Source organism: Rhinolophus hipposideros (assembly GCF_964194185.1).
Source record: "Rhinolophus hipposideros genome assembly, chromosome: 16".
NCBI lineage: Eukaryota > Metazoa > Chordata > Mammalia > Chiroptera > Rhinolophidae > Rhinolophus > Rhinolophus hipposideros.
Genome location: NC_138062.1, coordinates 31883725 through 31904212, shown reverse-complemented (window position 1 = coordinate 31904212; position 20488 = coordinate 31883725). Strand labels below are relative to the sequence as shown.

The window sequence follows — 20488 nt, the reverse complement described above, 5'->3', positions numbered from 1 at the left end:
TTTCCGGGACTCTTCCCCGTTCGTGGTCGCGCTGGCTGCGGAACATTTCAAACGCGGGTGGGCCGTGAAAGTAGTCGTTTCTTTATTACCCCCAGAGCACAGAGCAAAAGCTTGGCCGGCTCACCTGCCGCGCGGACCCTTCACCCGCTCCCCGCACCACGTGCGGCCGCGTGGGAGACCTGTTACCAACACCCCCCTCCGTTGCCGGTCCCCACAGCCCACAAAACGCCCCACAAAACGCTTTCGCGTTTCTCCGAGCGCTGTCAGTCACTAGAGTTTCCACCACACTCCTCCAAGTGTTTATTTGAGGCCCACCTTGTCCCCCCAAAAGGACTTGAAGCTTTGCCACGACTCACATAAAGGTGATGTGGAAATGGACAGCTCACAAGCCCTGGAAAACGACAGCCCTGCACGCCACTGCGTTTTAGCACAGCACCCAGCTGTCCTTCCAAGTTGGTCCGACCTCTGCCCCAAACCCTGCACTCTCTCTCCGTCTCACCCCGTGAAGCCCAAGTCCCTGCGAGAGTCTACAAAGCTGTGCATGGTTAGCCCGCCACCCCCATCGCCGCCGCTCTCTCTTACCTCTCTCCTCTTTCTGACCTTTGGGCATTTGAACCTAGTAGGCGTTCACTCTCCCAGCACTTTTCCTCCCCAATGGGCTCTTTCACCTCCTTCCAGTCGTGGCTGGTATCTCACCTCCCGTAGGCCGCCCTTGTCAGCCTGTTACACTGCGGCTTGCCCCCTCACCACCACCGAGCCTCCATCCTACTCGGTTTTTCCCCCACAGTATTTATCACATTCTAACATAGTAAGTTTTGATGTTGAGTGGCTGTTTCCCTTTGCTGGAAGGTAAGCTCAACGACAACAGATCTGTTTTGTTCACTAACTGACCCGCGAGCATGTAGAATTGTACCTGGCACCTACTGGACGCACAATGAATAATCGAGCTGCGGAATCGAGCTGCATCTAGGACACCTCCTCTTTGATGTCCCCCAAACTGCGCAAACTTAGCCTGTCCGTAATTGAAATCTCTCTCTCGGATTGACCATGCTTCTCCAGTGACTGGCACTAAGAGCCTCCCAGTTGCCAATCATAAAAGCCAGGCATCAGCATCTATCAGACAAATCATTGTCTTCTACGTGCCAGAGGCTGTGGCAGCAGCAGTGAAATCCACCTCTGCTCCACCTGACCTCCTGCCAGCGCAGTGCCCTGCAGGGCAGAAGAGCAGCTGTGTGCCTACCCCCTCCCCCTGCCCTGCTCCTTTCAAGTGGATCTATCGGGCCACCTCAACAAGCCCAACACAGCCACCTTCATAAAGAGCTCAGTTATTTATAGTGTAAGAACCATTACTGCCAAATACATACGACAACAGAAAATAACAGTTTTATTTTCATGTCCTAGTTTCTTCCAGGTGTTGCTCACTGGACACTGTGTCTCTACAATCTGTGATTCTTGCATTGTTCCACATATCAACGATCACAAATATGTCAAATACATCCTTGAGGAGGAAACAAGTAGCTTTTTTCTAAAGCCCACCGGGCACACCAGAGAGGTGGCCAGCTCCCTGACCCCCTTGGTCCCCAACCCCTTCTCCTGGCGTCTCCATCTCACAGGAAAGGACCCAGGCAGGAGGCTGAGTCCCAGCAAAACCCTCATGCTACGCCATCCTCGTCCCTGGATCCCTCCAGAGGAATGAAGGAAGACAATTCCGTGCTCCTGTTTCTCAAATGGACGGCCTTCAAGCCAACCAATGTTTCAAAAACAAAACAAACAAAACCAAACAGAGCAATGTTGGGGCACAGCTGTCTTCCAGAAGCTTTCATTTTCATCACCCCACTGTTGTTCCAGGGGGCTTTTCCCTTAATTGTCCTCATGACTTTTCCCATCGTTCCCAATGACAGAACTAAATAGGAAGAATTAACCAACAGTTGGGGTGGGGGGGGAACTAACCTTGTGGAAATTATACCTTAGACGTAACTCCAGTGACGAATATCAACAGGACTGACAGCCCTCTGACCCACGGTCCCCTCTAATTCCTGTACCCAGTTCCAACCCCTGCCCACACCCCCTTTCTCGACACTCAGGCATCACAGTCCCTAACAGGCAAGATTCTGTGAAGGAGGGGCCTGGCACCTTAGCAGAGCTGGCCCTGCTCTGGCTTGTCGGGCGGCAGCTTGGGCTGGCACTGGGGGCACCACCACGTAAGCCTCTGGAATCCACCTGGAGGCCCAAAGGCCTCCTTCATGACCTGATGCCCGGCAGGGCACTGCTCTTTCTGGTAGATATGCATGTGCTGCTGTCTGCCCTGGAACTTGCCCTGAAGCCAGTCAGCACTGAACTCCACCACGTGATCCACGAGGACATCAAGCTGCAGGGGGCTGAGGAGTGAACCAAGAGAAAGGGGATGGATCCCAGCTCTGTACAAGGCTTCATTCTTAATGATGTTCCCTAAAAGAAAGCAGAAAGATGACAAGGGAAGAATAAAGGACACATCCATAATGAAACCGGTCCACCAAGTGAATAAAGCAAACTGAAGCTGGTGTGACTGAAGCAGGGCAGAGCCTCAGGAAGACCTGGGGCCAGCTCTGCTGTGTACCAGGGGCTCTTGGGCAGGTCACGTAATCCCTGAATCAGTTTCCCTGTCTGTAAAACTGGTTTGGTTATACTTACCTTTAGGGTGTTGTGAAGATGAAATAAAACTCATGCATGGCCCTTGTTACAGCAAAGTGGTTACCAAAACAAGCTCTAGGACCTGACTACCTGGATTTAAATCCCGGCTCAACCAGATCCCAGCTATGTGACTCTGGCAAGTTCCTTAGCTTCTTTAGGCTTCAGTTTCCTATCTGTAGGATAGGGATAAGTTACCTGGTTTTTGTAAGCAGTAAGTGAGAATTCAGAGACACACACGCACACAAATGCTGGGCCCCGTGACTGGTACACAGAGTAGTCAGTAAGTATTAGCTGTTACTCTTATTTGAAATGTCAAGCATAATGCCTGAAATACAAAAGTGTTTAGGAGGTATTATTGCATTATCTTTCTGCTCCAGCCTCATTCTCTGTAAAGCCAGCCTTGATCCCGCCTTCCAGAATCAATAACTCTCTCCAAAATGTTCCAACAATGTATTTTCCTTTAATCTCTACTAGGTATTTATTACAGTCTAACTCAAGTTACCTATTAAACAATAATCTCCTCATGGAGAGCAGGTTGGGCTTGGCAGACGGCTAGCATTCAGCACGTGTGGCGTGAACGGATGAATAAAATGACCGGTTTCTAAGAGCTTCATAATCACATTCACGGCTACACGCAAAATCTCGCTCTAAAATTCATTGGCAGACGACCTAGACTCCTATCTCAGCTGTACTCCTCACTAGCAATATATCTTTTGGTTTAGTTTCTTCATCTGAGTAAAGGGAAAATAAGTGACTACCCTACAAGATAAAAGTTAAGGATGAATCCATGTGCCTGGCATGTCAGAGTCCCTTGAAAAACGTTGGCTGTTACTATTGTTAATAATGATACGTTCATAAGGCATTAGCTCTTGCTACACATACACTAAAAGCCACTTCTGGAAGACCCGTTGGTTCTCAAGTCACAGGGACTCCCTTGGTCCTAACATGAAAATGCAAGGCCACTGCCTGCTGAGCCACTGGTCCTCGTCCCCCCTCACAAGGTGAGCTATGCCTGCAGCAGACAAAGTCATGCCTTGGATACGGAGGTGACTGTCACATCACCAGCTCACCCGACGGCCTCAGCAACCAATCACAGGTGCACATACTGCCCCACTGTGGGAAGTAAGAATGGTATGTTCTTATAGTCCAGGTAATTTGCTGTCCTACTTTTCACACAGCTCAGCTCTTTTCCCCACCTCAAAATGTTCAGTTTCACTGCTTAGCACACCTGGACAGAGAGCAGAACCCTGCTTCTTCACTCACGTCTTGTAAGATCCTCATGTAGACCTAAGACAGCTCCGTCTGCCTGCCGGCCCCATTAGCAAACGCACGGCTCTCCGTTAGCAAATCCCATGGCTTTGGTTCCTACCAGACACCGATCAAGCGCCTCCTGCGTGCCAGGCACTCTGCTATGTACTGGAGAGTGCAAGGACAGACGAGACATGATCCTTGCCCCCTAGGTCACACACTAATGCGGCTGTCAGGCAGACTACAACGGGTAACAGAATTAGGGTGTGAATTCTGAAGCCAAGAGGAGTTAGAAATTGCATCATCTAACTCCCTCCATTTAAAAATGAGCAAGTGAAGTTAAAGAGAGTAAGTGATCACCTCAAGATCAGCAGTGCTGACACCTGGGTGGGTCTCAGTTTTGTGCCACCCAGACGAGTACCTTTTCTATTAAATAACGCTGAGGGGGCCCATCTCTGTCCCATCAGTCATACCTAAGCCTGAGAAGTATCTTTGATCCAACAGTGTATAGCAGACAGGCTGTTCCTGGCCCAGAGCTTCTAAGGCTTGTCCTCGATGGAACTTTTCAGACAAGATGTCAGAGTTGGGTTTCACCTCTGGGGAAGAGCTCCAAGACATCTGACAATTATAAAATGCCAGGAAGCCACCACTGTCAAAGTACAGGACCAACCTGGGAAGGAAGAAAAGATCGTTAAGTGCAAGAGAAAAGGAATGGCTCTGCCAGAATCGTAAGAATTTCAGGGCTAAACAGAATAATTAAAAGAAAACACATATGGGGGGCCGGATGGCTCAGTTGGTTGGAGCTCAAGCTCTGAGCAGCAAGGTTGCCGGTTCAATTTCTGCATGGGATGGTGGGCTGTGTTCCCCGCCGCCCCCAACCCCCCGCAACTAAGATTGAAAACAGTAACTGGACTTGGAGCTGAGCTGCACCCTCCACAATTAGATTGAAGGACAACGACTTGACTTGGAGGTGATGGGTCCTGGAAAAATACACTGTTCCCCAATAAAAATTAAAAAAAAAAGAAAACACCTATATAGCTCTTCATCTTTCTGATCATAACAATACATGTTCACTGAAGACAACTTGGGACATACAGAAAGGTCTAAAGTTGAGGAGGTGTGGCTACCTGCACAAAAACAGGGCTTATCAGGAAGGAGGACAGAGAGACAGGGCTAAAGAGGTACCACTCCCAGGCTCAGACAAGATTTACCCAGAAAGACATATCCGCACATACTCCCATGGGCTTTCTGAACTCCAAGGACAGAGGAGAAACCTAATGAACTTTGATAAAGAAATACAGCGTTTACCCTGTCAGGGAAGATAATCAGGCTGGAACTGGACTCTACATCAGAAGCAGAGTACGCTTCATGTATCTGACCTAGATGGTATTCTTATGCAAGAGTAAAAGGGTGACTTCAGAGGAACAGAACTCAGGAAAACATCTATGCGTGGTATCAGAGGTAATTAATTACTCAAGGTAAAAATACATATCCAATATAAATGAAATCAGCAAATATCTCAAGATAGGAGGAGATGTAAAGGACAGCACATAATGAGCAGGACTGGATTTTGTAGTATTTATTGTGAGACCTAAATGGATTGTAATTATGATAACGCAACTGACAACTACAACACAAATGTTAGGAAAGAATTCTTGAAACAAAAGATAACTATTTTAATGTTTTTAACATTGATTAGTTTAATTATACATAACATAGTTAATGAGCAGTCTAGAACTAAAATTCTAAACTATCTCAGCAAATGCAAATAGGATGGATATGACAGAAAATACGTAGTGAAGTAGAAATATTTTAAATTTTTGTAAGAGTTTATTTGAGCCAAACTGATGACATATGCTGAGGAGCAAGATCTCAAATGCTCTGAAGTAGAAATATTTTAAAGGTCTCATCTCAGAGGGGTGAAAGAGAGTGAGCAAAAAACCAATTTCAATAATGAGGGAGAAGAGTTATTAATTTAATGTTATTAAAAATGTGAGGGTTATTAACTCAAAAAAAATACAGGTATAATTTAAAGATAAGATTATTACCAACAGAATGAAAATAAATAGCAGTACTTCCAAATTAACAAAGGTAAAGAAAGGCAGAAAAGAAGCTTGATAAATCCAACAAAAGAAAAGGAACAAGATATAATTAAATGGCAAGTAGAAGAAAATCCAAACACCAGTTACCCCATTTCAAAACAAAAAGTTTCAGTTTGAGTGTAAAGAGATACAAAAGCCTGCTTCACTGAAAACATACCAACTAAGTGGAAAAAGACCAATGGGTAGACCAACAGAGCACAGAGCGGCCCTATTAACATCAAGTAAACCAGAATTAAAGACCCACAGCAAAGAGAGGGTCTGTTATTTACTAATGAATATGCCAAGAACCTATGCAAACCAGGGGCCTTAACGCCTGGGACATCAGGGCAGCAAAACACATAAACAAAAACGCTTAGAAAGACCAGGAAAAACTTTGTAAAAGCACAACTACCCTGGGAGACTGTAATACTCCTGTTCCCCAGTTTGGCATATTAAGTAAACAAAAAATATGCAAGAGAGAGAACTGGAGTTGTCAAAGCTGTAACCTGTTCTTCATATTTACAGAATGTTTTACTTTTAATGAACATACTATCTTCAGTTATGTACACAAAGTGCACACAAAGATCAATTATGTGTTTGACTACAAATCTTAATGCCGAAAGTAGAAAATTTACAGGCTTTGATCACTGATCAAAAAACTGACAACAAAACAAAATGATGACCCCAAACACTCAGACATCTGGAAAATTAGGAAATACTCCTCCATATAGAGTATATAAAACTAATTATTACTGATTTGAAAGACCAACAAATAGATAAAACTCTGGCAAGTCTAATTAAGAAAAAAAATGGGAGAGACAAAGCAATATATAAAACATGAAAAATGAAACATAACTTGACAAGAAGAGATTTAAGAAAGAAGAGAATATGTGTTAACTCTGTGGCAATAAATTTGGAAATCTCAGGGTGAACCTTGTTGTGGAAATGGACATGGGAGTGGAAGAGTACTTCAACTCCCCTAGCTGGAGACTAGTTCAGGAATCAGCCCAGGAGCCCGCGTCAGGCAACGAGAGGCTCCTCTTTCCTTATGTGGACCTAAGGCCTGGAACTGCATGAGATTCTAAGGACAAAACCAACACGTGGGAAAGTGCAAAGACAGGAGAATCACAAGAACACGAAGCTAAAAGCTGGGAACTGAGTCAACGCCAAAGCCCACCCTCCCTCTGAACTTCCAATTCCTATGTGAACCAAAAAAATCTCCTCCCCATTTAAGCCAGCCTGAGTTATTTTTACAGCCCAAAGCATTCTACTGGCCCTACATCATACTATAAATATAAAGACTACAGTTCTGAGCATGAAAAAAAACACAATTATGAGACTTTAGGAAACAGAAGAGTGGTGACTTTTGGGTAGAAGGGGTCTTCTTTAGCAAGAGAGGAACATTTCATAGCCATCAAGAAAAATTCGAACCACTGACTACACAAAAATTAAAAACCGTGAAAGCCAACAGGCAGACACTGTCAAAGGGCATGGACTGGAAACGATACTGGTACCGCACACCCCAAAGGCTAACGCAATATCCAAAAGCCCCTACAAATTGATTTACAAAGTACACAAACAACCCAGTGCTATTAGAATTCAGCTAAGCGAGCACTCCTGCAAAGTCATGAGAACATTCATTCTCTTAGACCAGCAACGACTCCTCTGGGAATGTAGTACAGTAAGGAAATAACCCTGAACAGGATAGAGTAAACCCCTGGATAGTTTTACGCACTAAGATATTCTCAGTAGGAATAGATTAAAAATTGGGACAATTCCGTCTCTAAATTCAGAGTGCACTCATCAAGCCATGCAGTGTCCTTCAGAGACCTCCCACCCTCCAGGGCCACGTTTGTGGGGACAGTTCTCCCTCTTGTCTAAGCTGCCCAAGGATGTGACCGTCCCTCTCTGGGCACAGACCACAGTCTATGTTTTCTGACGGGCAGAGAAGTGTCTCCTCTCCCAGGAAGCAGGCTGCTGCAGAGCAAGTTGGACAGCCACCCGAGTGTACCCTCAGTGTGCCACACCATGGGTGCCATGTTGAACACTGCAGAGCCTGAAGAGATGCAGACACAGCCCTTGGCCCTCTCCACCACATTACCTTGGAATGGGGTCCCTCCAGTCACCCTTCTTGTTTGCTTTCTTCGTTCTGGAGAACTCGTTCACCCAAACGCTGCCAAACAAACCAAATCTGACCTGCAGCCACCTCACAGCATCTCCTGCAGAGCTGTCTCCCCCCAAACACTCCAAACCATCATCTCCACTGGAGACAACAAGCTCCGAGGACCGGGAAGATGGCTCTGAGATTTTCTGGCTGTCAGACCCCGTGGCTTGCTTTTGGTCCCCAGCCTCTTCCTTCCTCTCTCCTTCGAGAGGCTCTGGCCGTGGGTTGTTACCATGGGACCTGGTTTCTTCATCTGGATCAAATCTCAGGAATAATTTCTTTCCATGGACCTAGAAAAAAATGAACATGACCTAAACCTTCACTTATAAACTTGTTTGTGTCCCCTCAAACTTCATATGTTGAAACATAACCCGTAACGTGATGGTATCTGGAACGGGGCCTCTGGGAAGTGATTAAGTCACAAGGGTAGAGTCCTCATGAATGAGATTAGTGAGTGTCCTTATAAAAGAGACCCCTTCCACCATGTGAGAACACAGGGAGAAGGCAGTCTATCAGCCAGGAAGCTCAATCTGCCAGCAACTGGTCTTGACTTCCAGCCTGCAGAACTGAGAAACAAATTTCTGTTATTTATAAGTCACCCAGTCTGTGGTGTTCTATGATAGCAGCCCAAACAGACTAAGAGAGACTGACAGGCCCAGAAAGAGGAACACTAGAAGAGGTGTATGAGACATTTATCCTAACGTAAATTTCTCTCTTCTTGCCTCACATATGAAGCTTTCCCAAAGGTGAGTATTTTGGACTTGCCTTTTGCTCTTTGTTCCAGTGGTGTGGGCACATGTTCCAGTGGTGTTAGCACATTTTCAAAGTGATTGGAATCAAGTGGAAGAATCAGATAAGCAGTAAAATATATCCATGCCAGACTAGATAGACAGCAGAGCCACGTTAGAATACCCACGGGGAAATGCTCCCAATTTTTTTTATGGGTTAGCTAAGAAATAAATACAAATTGTCACTCCTGTGTTCAATTTACAATATTTTTTCTTTGTTAGAAATAATCAGCACATACATACTCTACACACATAGATTGACAACAACTAAAGACAACACATTGTAAAATTCAGTACCCCCCACTACCCCCTGAAATTGGATTTGATAGAATTAATGGCCACAAGAAAACTGACAATTAAAAACTATAATCAATAAAAATTGACTATTGACACAAAAAATTAATCAATGGATCAAACCATCACTATAAAACGTATAAAAAGAAAAAACAATTCACCTCATCCCAATGAAAACCATTTCAGTAAAAGAAAATGACAATAGGAAATGGGTGCAAAAGAAAGTTCCAGCTGCTTGTACTCTATTTTCATACTGCTAGCCCTAGTATGTAATGTGTATAGGGCTAGATTCCAGGATGAGCCTGTTCTGCATGACCTGATATTCAGGCAATCTTTCAAAGAGTTAAAATCAAAACATCTGGCATTCATAATGGAAACAGGCGTTACTGCTTTGACTACCAAAGGTGCATACTTACGGATCACGGTTCTGATATGATCTCCAATTTGTCAATTAGTATAAAAATTACATTTGCAACAGTCTTGTGAAAGCCTCTCCCCAAAGAGGGCATTAGCTTTCTAAATAATTCCCGAATAACTTATTTGCAAATCTGAGCACGGCTGTTTGCTCCCACACCTGAGAAATGTCTCAACTGAGCTACACACAAAAAATGAGAAGTCTCTCCCATGGCCCAGAGCAGGAAGGGCAGGCTTCTCAGATGTGATGGCAAGGCTAAATCCAGAAGAAAGACTAGGAGTTACCATGGTAACATGAGGGGACAGGAATGGGGGAAGAGTTGGGAGAAAAAGGAAGAATTCCTCAAGCAGGGAAGCAGCATGTCAAAATCATGGACAAGGACTGTTAGAAGAGCTCTAGATGGTTGACTACGATCAGAAGAGAGATTTGGGGCAGGGTAAGAAGCATAGTAGAGAGGGAGGCACGAGTCAGACCACAGGAACTCTGCGAACCCCTTAAGGGGATTCTGACTTAATGCTCAGGGCAAAGGTAAGCCAGGTTGGAACCTAGATCAAAAGAGATATGCTCTTTCCTTATGTCCTTGCTGGCCCAGTGGGATTAAACATGGTTTCCCAACCAAAGGTGCACATGAGAGTCAGCTAGAGTGATCAAATCCTTCCAGAATTCCCTGACTTAGAATATCCAGTTCATGTACATTTTTTATAGCTCTACGGGCCACTGTGACACCTGCTTCTAGCTGAGAAACTTCTGGCCAGACTGAAAGAAGGGGAGCTGCATGGAGTCCTAACATGGTTGTCTTGGGCTCAGGGAAGTGATGGCATGGAAAGTTTTGAGATGAATTCTAGGATGTGCGATGAACTCACCTGGGTGTCCTGGAGCCACAACGACTGGAAACTGGCAGGGTTTAGCATCTTACTGCTGCCCCCTGTCTTAATCACCTGTTGCCCCACAAAACCGGAGACCAAATGGTGGTACTTCCTCACAGATGGTCCTTCTGGCATCTCTGTAGGCAGAAATGGGGAAAAGAGGCCACTGATTTAGCTAGTTTCTCTCCAGCATTTCAGATGGGTGCCAAACTCCACGGTTTCAAGCAACTATTTTTTACCATCAATTTTAACAGCATATATGGCCAAAAAATGGAGTGTGGCTGGAGTGGGGTCAGATCAAAGAGAGGTATCGGGTGCGCCAGTTTCCCAGGAATGGTTTCCCCTTCCAGCCCCTCACCCTTCTTTATGCAGCAAATACTTAGGAAGCAGTGTGCTAGGTATCATCTCACAGGCAGGAGCCCTCCACATGGGTCCTGTGGCAGCTTGAACAGGAGCAGGCCCTTGTTACTTTTTGCCTGGGCTGTGGCCCCTAAACTCATCTCCACACTTTCTCTGTCCCCCCCCTTCTGCCCCACCCTCCAACCAATCATTCCAACCTACTGTTGTTGACTTATTTCCCCTCTTTTAGGGGAGAGATGATCACCATAGACAAGGCTGTAAGGGACACAAAGATACAGATGTGGATCCGGCCCTTCCAGGACCACCCCACTAATAAAGGCATTGTATATGTGACAACAACAGTGCAGAGCTCAGAATCATGACAAGTACAGACACAGGGTCATGTTGGTTCAGAGCAGGGAGAGGCCATAACCAGCTTATCTACAAATACTTATCCCTAGAGGTAGTAACTGAGAAACAGCTGGGGTCCCATTTTAACTCTGATGTAGGGGGTATCGCTACATCTCCCTCCGCCCCAAATCCCCCACATTCACTGAAAGCTTGTGTATGAGGCATTCAGATGTTTGAGTCTGAGTGGTCTGCAGCTGGCTCCTAAGACACAGGAGTCCCCTTCCCCCCACTTACCCAGGGCACCTGCACAAGACTCCATAAGTAATGATGAAACCCCAAAGGACTAAGTATGTCCTATCACTGGCATAGTGGTAGCTGTTGTATTTCAGCAATTCTAAAAAAACATTTTAAAGTCTCTGAAATGGTGATTGATGCCTCTTACAATCCATACTTTCTCATAGGTTAATTAGCAGCACATTCGATAATATGTAAATTAAATCTGATGGTGCTTTAGAGTCTCTAAAACGTAATAATATCCCCCTAATCAAACTTCAAGACATTCGAGAGGTTATACTGACAAAACTGCTGGGCTGCAAGAGCTGCAGCAGACCTTAACCTCAACCAGCTCTCTGTTCCCAGGTCATCCCATTTATCTCCAATAAAGGAAGCTTCTGGAAAAGCCTCCCTCTGAAATGCACCTAATCCTTAAAGTATCTCAACGGACGCCATGCTTCTTTTAGGTGTATTTATGGAGATGGAAAACTGGGCAGTAAGTTGCCTCTAGCATAACCTTAAAAGATTTGAACCAGAAGGGGCACAGATTTGATGGGGAAGCCCTCAAGGCCCTCTCTCCAAGCTGGTTAATGGCTCGCTTAGCGGACCGCACTGAAAGCCCGACAGGAGAGGGGCGTCACCGCCGTCCTCTTTTTTTTAAGGCACATCCCTCCCGGAGGGAGAGTCTAAAATGGCTTCCTTCTCCAACTCTTTCTCGGGGCGATGGGGAGAGAGAGGTGGGCGCAGAGACAGAACTGAAAGGCCCTGGGGGTGCCTCCCTGGGGGAAATGCAGGAGGCACAGTGATAAATACCTCCCTGAAAAAAAGAAATTCGAGCAGGGGTGCGGTACCATAAAAAACGCTTCTAAAATTTTTGGTAATTGAGTTTTCCCGCGGGAACAAGGTGAGGCCAACGCGCGCAGGCGGCGGTAAAGGGGAGGAAGCCCCGCGTTAGGAAGCGGGGGACTCCGCGCACCGCCGAGGAGGGAGCCCCGCCACCCTCTCCCCGCCCGCGCGGGCCACGCGGAAGCGCGCGCGGCTGCACTCACCCGCCCCCGGCCCGCGGCCCCTCCGGCGCGGGGCTAGGAGGACTGGGCGTCGGGCGTCTGCGGGGTGCTCCGCCCTCAGGGTGCGCGCGGAACGCTGGCCTGGCAGCCGGGAGCCGGACTCCGGCCCAAAGTGGTGAAGGGGGGTTTGCGGCTCCAGGCTCCACCCGCGCGCGTGGTCCTCCCGCAGCGTTCCGCGGGAGGGGGCAGAGCGGGACTCAGGAGCAGGGAGGGACCGCGTGAGCTCAGGAGGAGGGGCTCGCCCGGGTTGGGTGGGTACAGGGCTCTGTCTGGGACTGGCCCGGGGCGCAGGGACTCCCCCCTTAGCAGGGGAGGATGCGGGGCTCCCACCCAAAGTGGGTCCGGGAGGACGGGCAGTGGCGGAGGGTTGGAGGGTAAAGAACCGCAGTGGCAGTAGGGCGGAGAGAGACCGAAACTGAGCAGACCGTGGAGAAAAAGCAAAGCACCCTTGGAACGTTTCTCTTTAGACAGATGGTTATAGAGAAAAGTGGATAAATTGCTAATAGGAAAACTTTGCGTGGTTCGGGCAAAGGCAAGCCTTTAAATGGATTTTGCTGGGCTCCCTAAACCCAGTGAGGTTATTCTGAAAAGGAAACACGCTGTCAAGAAATTCTCATGAAATTTTAAAAGGGTGGGATCTTTTACTTTATATAATTTAAATATTATTTGAATTTTTACCATAAGCAATTTTGCCTTACATGTAGTATTATTCTCTACTAAAGTTTCATTTCAAAGAATAAAAAACATAAAATAGTAGAGTATTTAAAAATAAGTATGTTCCATTGTTGTTAATTCTCCAAAGAGGATTGGGGAGCTGGCATGAGAGAGGAGGCACCTTAGACCCTAGCTGAGAGGTCTCAGGGGAGGACTAAAACCCAGGCTGTGTGGGGTTTCCAGCTTTGACGTGTCCTCACTTTAGGAGAGGCAGGGCAGGGATGGAGTCAAATAGGCGTGGTTTGAATCCTGATTCTGTACCTACTAGTTCTGTGACCTTCAACAAATTACTTAAAATCTATGGGCCGGTATCTTCTTTGTGTGCAAAACATGGTGATGATACATAAATATTTTATGTGTATATATAAAACTACTAGCAGCATCTGAGGTGCAGTAGTGCTCAATAAGCAGTATTTAGCAGAATTTCTGGATTGATCTCAGATTGCTTGAAAATCAGGCTGTTAGGTTCTGAAGGGCACAGGGAAAGGAGAAAGCAGGCGCCCCCACGTGGTCAGTGCATTAACTGCAAGGAGAGTACCTTTATTCCAATCTCAGATCCTCCCTAAAGAGATTAGGTGTGAGAACTTGGCCTTGGGAAAGTTCCCTCGAAGATGGTGAGACAGAGGGCTTGGGCCAGATGGTATCTGAGACCCCTCATGATCTGTAAATCTGTCAGGCAAGGCCTCCCAATCCAAGCATCCGTTTTCCTAGCGGGGTTCAGTTTTGTTGCCATTCCATTGGACTCTCCCAAGCCAGTTATTGGACACCTTAGCAATGCTAACTTCCCCCAAATCCTTAGCAGCTGCATCCTATAAGCCCATTGTATTCCCATCGACTCCAGACCCTTACCCTCCTGTAAGGAAGGGGCTACCAGAAATTCTTCAGCCCTGTCCTTGTGTGAACAGCTACATTTCAGGCTGCAGGACCTCCCAGGAGCCTAGAGAAGCCCCAGGGGCCTTGACAGCTGCCTTGGGACTGTTTCATTGCCTGACTTCATAGCTAAAGGGAAAGGTTTACTCTGGGCCAAACTTGCCCACCAAGTGCCTGGACGTCCTAGATGTTGCTGACCTGGTCAGTTTGACCAACAAAGCCCTGTAGCACTGGACTAAACCTGAGCCTGAGAACAGGAGTTCTTAACCTGGGGTATATGGAGAAGTTTCCAGAGTTTCATTGTTGTGCAAAATCTCAAGTTATGTGTACCTTTCTGGGAAAGTCAGCATGACTTTTGTTACATTTTCAGAAAGCTCTGTGACCCCAGAAGTTAAAAAACCACTGCCCCAAATTGCAGAAATTACTTACCTCAAGCATTCTCTATACAGGATCCTGCAGGAAGCCTTGGAAGTGCGTTCCAGTTCCATAACCTGCAGTCCCTCTCAAACCTCAACACAGCTGGGCAGTGAGGGAAGACACCAAGGTCGTTCGATGGATTTAGGAAAACACACCAGAACTAAAGCATAACATGCTGGGTGGCAGCCACAGAAGACCTAAAAACGTTTTGCATTACTTCTGCTTCCATCACTGGTTGGTATTAGCTGTCAGAGCCTAGAGACCATTCTTCACTGATGGCAAATTTCTATATTTTAAAGGGGCATTTAGAATTAAGATTCCTGACAACAAATTAGTCAAGTGATATAATGCTGCTTGGGGCCCCAAACTAAATGTGACTAAGAAGCAATAAGCCTGGTTCTCTTAGACTCATCTGAGCAGGTTCTGGATAGCATCTGCAGAGACTTCCAATTTTTGGCAATGGCTGCAACGTTGGGATGAATAATTTCCTAGATGGCTACTTTAAGAGATAGTGCTCATTTGGAGGTACAGCTTCTGAGACATTTTTAAACGTCATTACTCGGGTCACAACAAAGCTACTGTTTTCTACTTGAAGAACATCCATCTGGAGTCTCCAGAAGGAGCATTTTCCAAGTGTGTAAGACCCAGAAAGATGGGAACCACTTTCCTCCAACTCATGATTTCAGAACTGCTGGTCCCAAGCCCAGGATGCTAGATCTAATTCAGTGTGACTCTAATCAGAGGAGGAATGATAAATCTAATTATTTTACATCTCTATATTAAAATTCATTTCATTTGAGCAAAACCATTTTGGAGAAGAGGCAGCCCAAGAGACTGTGGTCATTGTAAGAGGAGTCTACCAGCATTGTCTCCTAATATTGAGCTTCTGGATTACCTCCTTGCAATCAGATTCACTGGTTAGGAATTTGGAACTGTCCACTAATTAGTTTAAAAACCTCTTATAAACCCAGTGGGGGATCACATATTTGTTTTTCAGGTGAAGCAGGGGCCACCACTGCTGTAGGGCAGAAGGCAATCACCAGAGAGCACGGAGCGTGGATGGAGTGTGTGGCTGGGAGGGAGGTCTGGGCGTCCTATTTATCACCCTTCCCTCAGGAGGAGAACCTCTTCATGTTAGGGCTGCAAGCACTTCTACAGCCCGGGCCCACGAGCACCAGTTGCCTCACGGGCTTTTTCTGACTCCTCTGTTCTTGTTAACCCAGAGCACAGCTATGTGGTCACCACTCTGCATATAACTAAACCCACAATCTCCCAGAGAGTGAGATAGCAATGGACAGACCAAAAGAAAACTGGACTTTGAAACACGAGGTCTGTTATAATGTCATTTTTGCTTGGATTATTTAGTTCTCCTCGTTATTGAATAGTCTTTTTGCAAATACCACTGCTGTAGCTACTAGAAGGGATATAAAAGTCACACCGGAGCCAGAGTGGCGTAGAACAGCAGCACGCCCAGGAGGCTACCGGTCAGAGGCCTCAGTAAGTGAAACGAAAGTCAGTGTCTAGGGGCAGAGGCCCCAGCGGGACAGATTCCTGGAGGTCCCACTTCCCAGGCTAAGCCTGGAAGATTTGAGGTCCTTGGTCAGGGGACGATGGCATTTTCGTGTTACAGCTTCAAGGAGGGCAAGGATGCAAAATGAAGAGTAGTATCCAATGTTAGAAAATGATTTCAAAACAAAAACTAACCACCTCCACTCCAAAAGCAGATGTCCAGATTTCTCATGCACTCAGTATCCTCGCCAGTATGGCAACTTCTGGGGGCTTGGCGGTGGAGTGGCTCTCATCCAAATAATCCTCATCCCAGCTCCATTTGCTGCATGTTCAGTGAATATAAACTTATTTTCACTACTGTTAACCCAAGCCAAACATAATCACAGCTACTTCTGCTATTACTCACCCCCTCAAAGGCATTCCAAAGTCAAATATGAAGGATTCATGCTCTCCAACTGTTCAAATGATTTGAGCTGTGTCTCAAAAGTTGTTGTCATAGCAAGAGGTGAGGCTGTTAGGGAGCGTGAGGGATTTCTTAATCTGGACAGATGCACTCTGGCTGCTGCTCTCGCCTTAGTCCGGACGTTTATTCTGATGACATCATCATTGCCAGCCCCCACCACCTCCCCCCACCTTTCCCCCAGCCACTTCCCAGCCACCTAAGAATTGCATCTTTTAGAATATCAGAACGACCTCCTCTGCGGAGACATTTGATTTGGGAAAGCAACCAAGTCTGTTGAGCGAGGCAGATGAACCAAGCTGGATTCTACGATCTGGGGTGAAGCACAAGTTTAGCTAAGTAAGGAAAGAGGTCGGTCTTCTGGTATTGTATATCGTTTTGTTCTGGAAACCATTCCTAAAGAGCAGTGGAAAACTGTCTTCAGCACAGATCTCATCATCAGAAAACATGTACTCCCCCAAAGCCAACGTAAATCCTGGTAGGTTTTATTTTGGTTTTGAAGCTCTTTTGTTACCCTTAGTTGCTAGCGTTATCTGCTACTCATCCTTCTGGATGGTCACTACATTGAATAAGTTTGGCTATTTCTTAGCAAATGTAAAAGCTGTTCTGATTTTACATAGAAGTATGATTATAGTTTTTTCCAGACCTGCTCAAACATAACAGGGGTGCTGTGAAAAGTCAAAGGCCACCAGTTGCCCCGTGGGTTTGGCGTAAGTCAGTTGAGAGAGGCAGGAAGCCCCCATGAACAGTTCTGAGTGGGGGTGGGTTTGGTTGTCCGGGCCCCTTTCCACTGGTTCCAAGTCAGCAGGTGGCCTTAGAACCATTGCCCTCACCCCCACCCCACTTTCAATATGAAGGAATGTAGCAGTTCTGTAGCCTAAGAAGGTTGAAGGCAGATGGACAAAGGAGAAGTTTTCATCTCCTCCCCCACTGGTGTGGACCATCTGCTGCCCCTCCCAGGGCTTGTGTGGATCAAACTGTGAAGGGCAAGTGGAAAATAGAAGCGGAAGAACACCTCAGGCTGACCCAGTTATCCACTCACGTGGGCTACAGAGATCACTGCCGGCAGCTCGGCCTCACGCTCCAGTCCTGGTGTCCCCGAGGGGAGCTCTAAATATGACCCCTCTTTGTTGGGCAAACTGTTGGGCCATAGGAACTGTAGTTAACAGCTGGTCCAACCCCCTCCTCGGAAACCAAAGCCTAGAGGTTACCTGTCAAGGTCGCAAACTAGTCGGTAGCAGGGCCAGAATGAGTGTTCCTTTCACTCGTCACCATCACTTACAGAGGAAGTCCTGGCCAACTGCCAAAAATGAATGAAGGGAGAAAATGATTTTAGATGCAGCCTGTGAGTGGATCGGCAAAGGGGCCTCCGTGGCTCAAGACTGCCTTGCAAGGGGCAGCAGCGAACCTCCCAGGAAAAACCTCTGAGGGAGGAGGAGAAGGGAAACAGGAGTACAGATAAATTTATTAGTTAAATACTGATTTTACAGCCATTTCACCTTAAGACAATGTTAACAGGTTTGTGGGTTAGGGAAGGTACATGAGGGTGGCCTTCATGAAAGAAAACAATGTAAATGATGATTAAAACAGAATCTTGGTTTAGAGATATTCTCTGCTACAGCCTGTAGGATTTTTCGGTGGGGGGCTGGGAGTTTAGGGGTAGGACACAGTAAGGCCCCAGGAGCACAGGAAGGAGGAGTCTTCGAGCCCCAGTGTCAAGGGCAGGAACAACAATGTGGAGAGGAAAAGAAGGCCAGATCCAAAGCAGCGCTGAGCTGGAGAGCCCTCCAGGCCCATCTCAGTGTCTTCTCTTATCAGTCATTGTCTTTCTTTCCGTGAGTTTTCTTGGGTTTGTTTGCTTATGTTGCAAAATCCGTAGCCTTTTGCTTCATGGATAAGAGATTTTTGCTGGAGAAAGGACGTGGGTGCAGGAACTCTGGATGGACTCCACCAGCTTTCTGACCAAGAGGCACATCTCCGCAGAACAAGAGTGACGTCAGCAAGATTCGAGCACAAGCGAGTCAGAATCCACGGAAAACCCGGCCCCCCAACAGTGCCTGCCCCAGCCCCAGACAATGTCCAGCAGATAGCCTCTCCAGAAGGATCTCAAGTCTTAGATGAGTGCTAGTCACACTTGCTTTAGCAGCAGAACCTCTTTTGTTCTTAGTCAGAACCCTCTGTGCATGATGGGGTGGAGGAAGGATTGGGGGGCAGGCTTGAGGGGAGCTGCTGTTTGGCTAAACCGTGGAGCTCTCGTTTTGCTGAGGGGGTGACATGTTGAAGCTGAAGGCAGATCTGAATCACTCAGAGCAGTGGAAGGGGTTTTATTTTCAGAGGCCTCAGGGTGAAGAGCAGAAGCGAAGGGATGAGGCCGTGAGCCGGGAAAGGACCGTGGCGGAGGCCAAGTTGCCGAGGTGCGGTTTTGCAGAAGCCGTCCTGTGTGGTGAGTAAAGCAGCCTCTCCTCCATCTCCATCTCCCCATGGAGCACCCAGTCACACTGGAGCTACACCCAGCGTTTCTGCAGTCAAGATTCAGTATTGAGGAAAGCAGGGGTGGTGTCGAGCCTGAAGGGGAGTGTTGGGCAAGGGCAGCAGCTGCCCCAAGGGGCCTGTCACATCCAAATGCATGTCAAACAGACGCCCTGGCTCAGGCTGGAGCAGGGGTCCCAGTGGCCTGCCCCTGCATCTGCCCTCAGATCCCTGGTGCTGGGAACACCGTGGAAGACCACCACCTTAGGCCACAGTGGTGGGAAGGTAGGGGAGAAGGACATCTCATCTCTTGTCGGGGTGGAGTGGGCAGAAAATGAGAAAGAAGTCTCTAACTCCACGGAAGGGACTGAAGTGAGCCCCTAGTGAAGGGTAGGTGCTTCCAGATCAGAGTCTGGGCTCTTTCCAGCCCCCCACCTTGAAAAGCCATCTGATTAAAATCCAACACCCACTTCCCCTAACCAAATCGTCAACTTCAAGTTTCTTCCCAGTTGTTCTGGAGTTATTTCCAGACAGAGCAGGCCAGCCGCGGGGAGCCCAGAGCCTCATCTCTGCTGTTCTCCAAGTCGCAAGTCCATGCAGGAATCTGAGGAGGGAGGGAGGTGACATTACGCAGTGATTATGTCCCCGTGACTATCAGCCAAGGCCAGGCTGTTCCAAGGGTCCTGCTTGGAGCTGGCCTGTGGTGACTGGCTGACAGAAGACGCGTAGCCTTGTGGGGACAGCTTCAGGGCTGAGAGGACAGGGTGGATGGAGGGCCCATGGCCAGACATAGCACTGACTGAGAACGTCTGAAAGCAAAAAAGTGCAAGACGAGGTCAGTGGAATCACTCCTGAGGGCTCAGGAGGGGAGGGCTGGGCTGGAGAAGGGAGCCCCATTAAGCAGATGTCCCCAGGCTGGCTCCCACCCCTATGAGAGGGAGGAGAGGAGAGGGCCAAAGGACAAGGGCTGGACAGGGGACCCCAGCAGTGCCTGTTTTCCCTACCCCTGTGCTATGGGATACAAACAGTGTGCATGACTCGTCAGCTGCTACTGAACACTGTGACCGCTAGGTTGGTCAATATGCTAGTTTCTTGGAAGGCTCAGATAGTTCTGTGACACATTTTCATAATCTCATCACCATCGGATCTCGACTTCCAAACAGTAGCCGTCCTTCCCACCCAGAAGGGGCTCCTGACTCTCCTGGCTTTATAAGACCAGCTTCTCTTCGCTCTGACAGGAAGAAGCTGGTTAGGACATGGCTTCCTGTACAGCGTATGGGTGGGGAAGAGATCAGAGTTAATGGAGGCTATGACCAGGCTTGGGAGAATCATGATCCCAGATGAGGGGAACCACAGAGGGAAGGGGGTGGAGGAGCAGGGATGCCATCATATCCGAAAGAGGGGAATGTGGGGACTGCTAGCCCAGCATCTGGACACACGGTGGAACTGGACGTACAGCTGACCCGCATTGACATGGCGTCCTGCCTGTGACC

At 47.4% G+C, this 20488-nt stretch overlaps 2 protein-coding genes across 2 annotated transcripts in view; both read right to left on the bottom strand.

Moving 5' to 3' along the window:
* Nucleotides 1–1357: 1357 nt before the first annotated feature.
* On the bottom strand, nt 1358–12727 carry NEIL2 (nei like DNA glycosylase 2). The gene is made up of 5 exons (XM_081077661.1): nt 12539–12727; nt 10524–10663; nt 8101–8453; nt 4392–4588; nt 1358–2448 (listed from the first exon to the last, which is right to left on the bottom strand). The coding sequence occupies exons 2-5, from the start codon at nt 10659–10661 to the stop codon at nt 2135–2137; spliced, it is 1002 nt and encodes a 333-aa protein (XP_080933787.1). The 5' UTR covers nt 10662–10663; nt 12539–12727; the 3' UTR covers nt 1358–2134.
* A 3168-nt stretch (nt 12728–15895) lies between these two features.
* Nucleotides 15896–20488, bottom strand: part of GATA4 (GATA binding protein 4) — a gene marked incomplete at its 5' end in the record, with an annotated part of 46404 nt that continues 41811 nt past the window's right edge. Inside the window, one exon of the mRNA XM_081077660.1 lies at nt 15896–19804. Coding sequence (XP_080933786.1) covers nt 19622–19804 — 183 coding nt within the window. The 3' untranslated portion in view covers nt 15896–19621. The remainder of the gene's footprint in view (nt 19805–20488) is intronic.

Excerpts from the sequence above, each read along its gene's own strand:
- NEIL2 (XM_081077661.1), bottom strand. The coding sequence starts at position 10,661 with ATGCCAGAAGGACCATCTGTGAGGAAGTACCACCATTTGGTCTCCGGT. Across the intron at positions 8,454-10,523 it reads TGTGGCTCCAGGACACCCAG|GTCCATGGAAAGAAATTATT; the intron begins GTGAGTTCATCG and ends ATTTTTTTCTAG. Across the intron at positions 2,449-4,391 it reads AAGATACTTCTCAGGCTTAG|GGAACATCATTAAGAATGAA; the intron begins GTATGACTGATG and ends GCTTTCTTTTAG.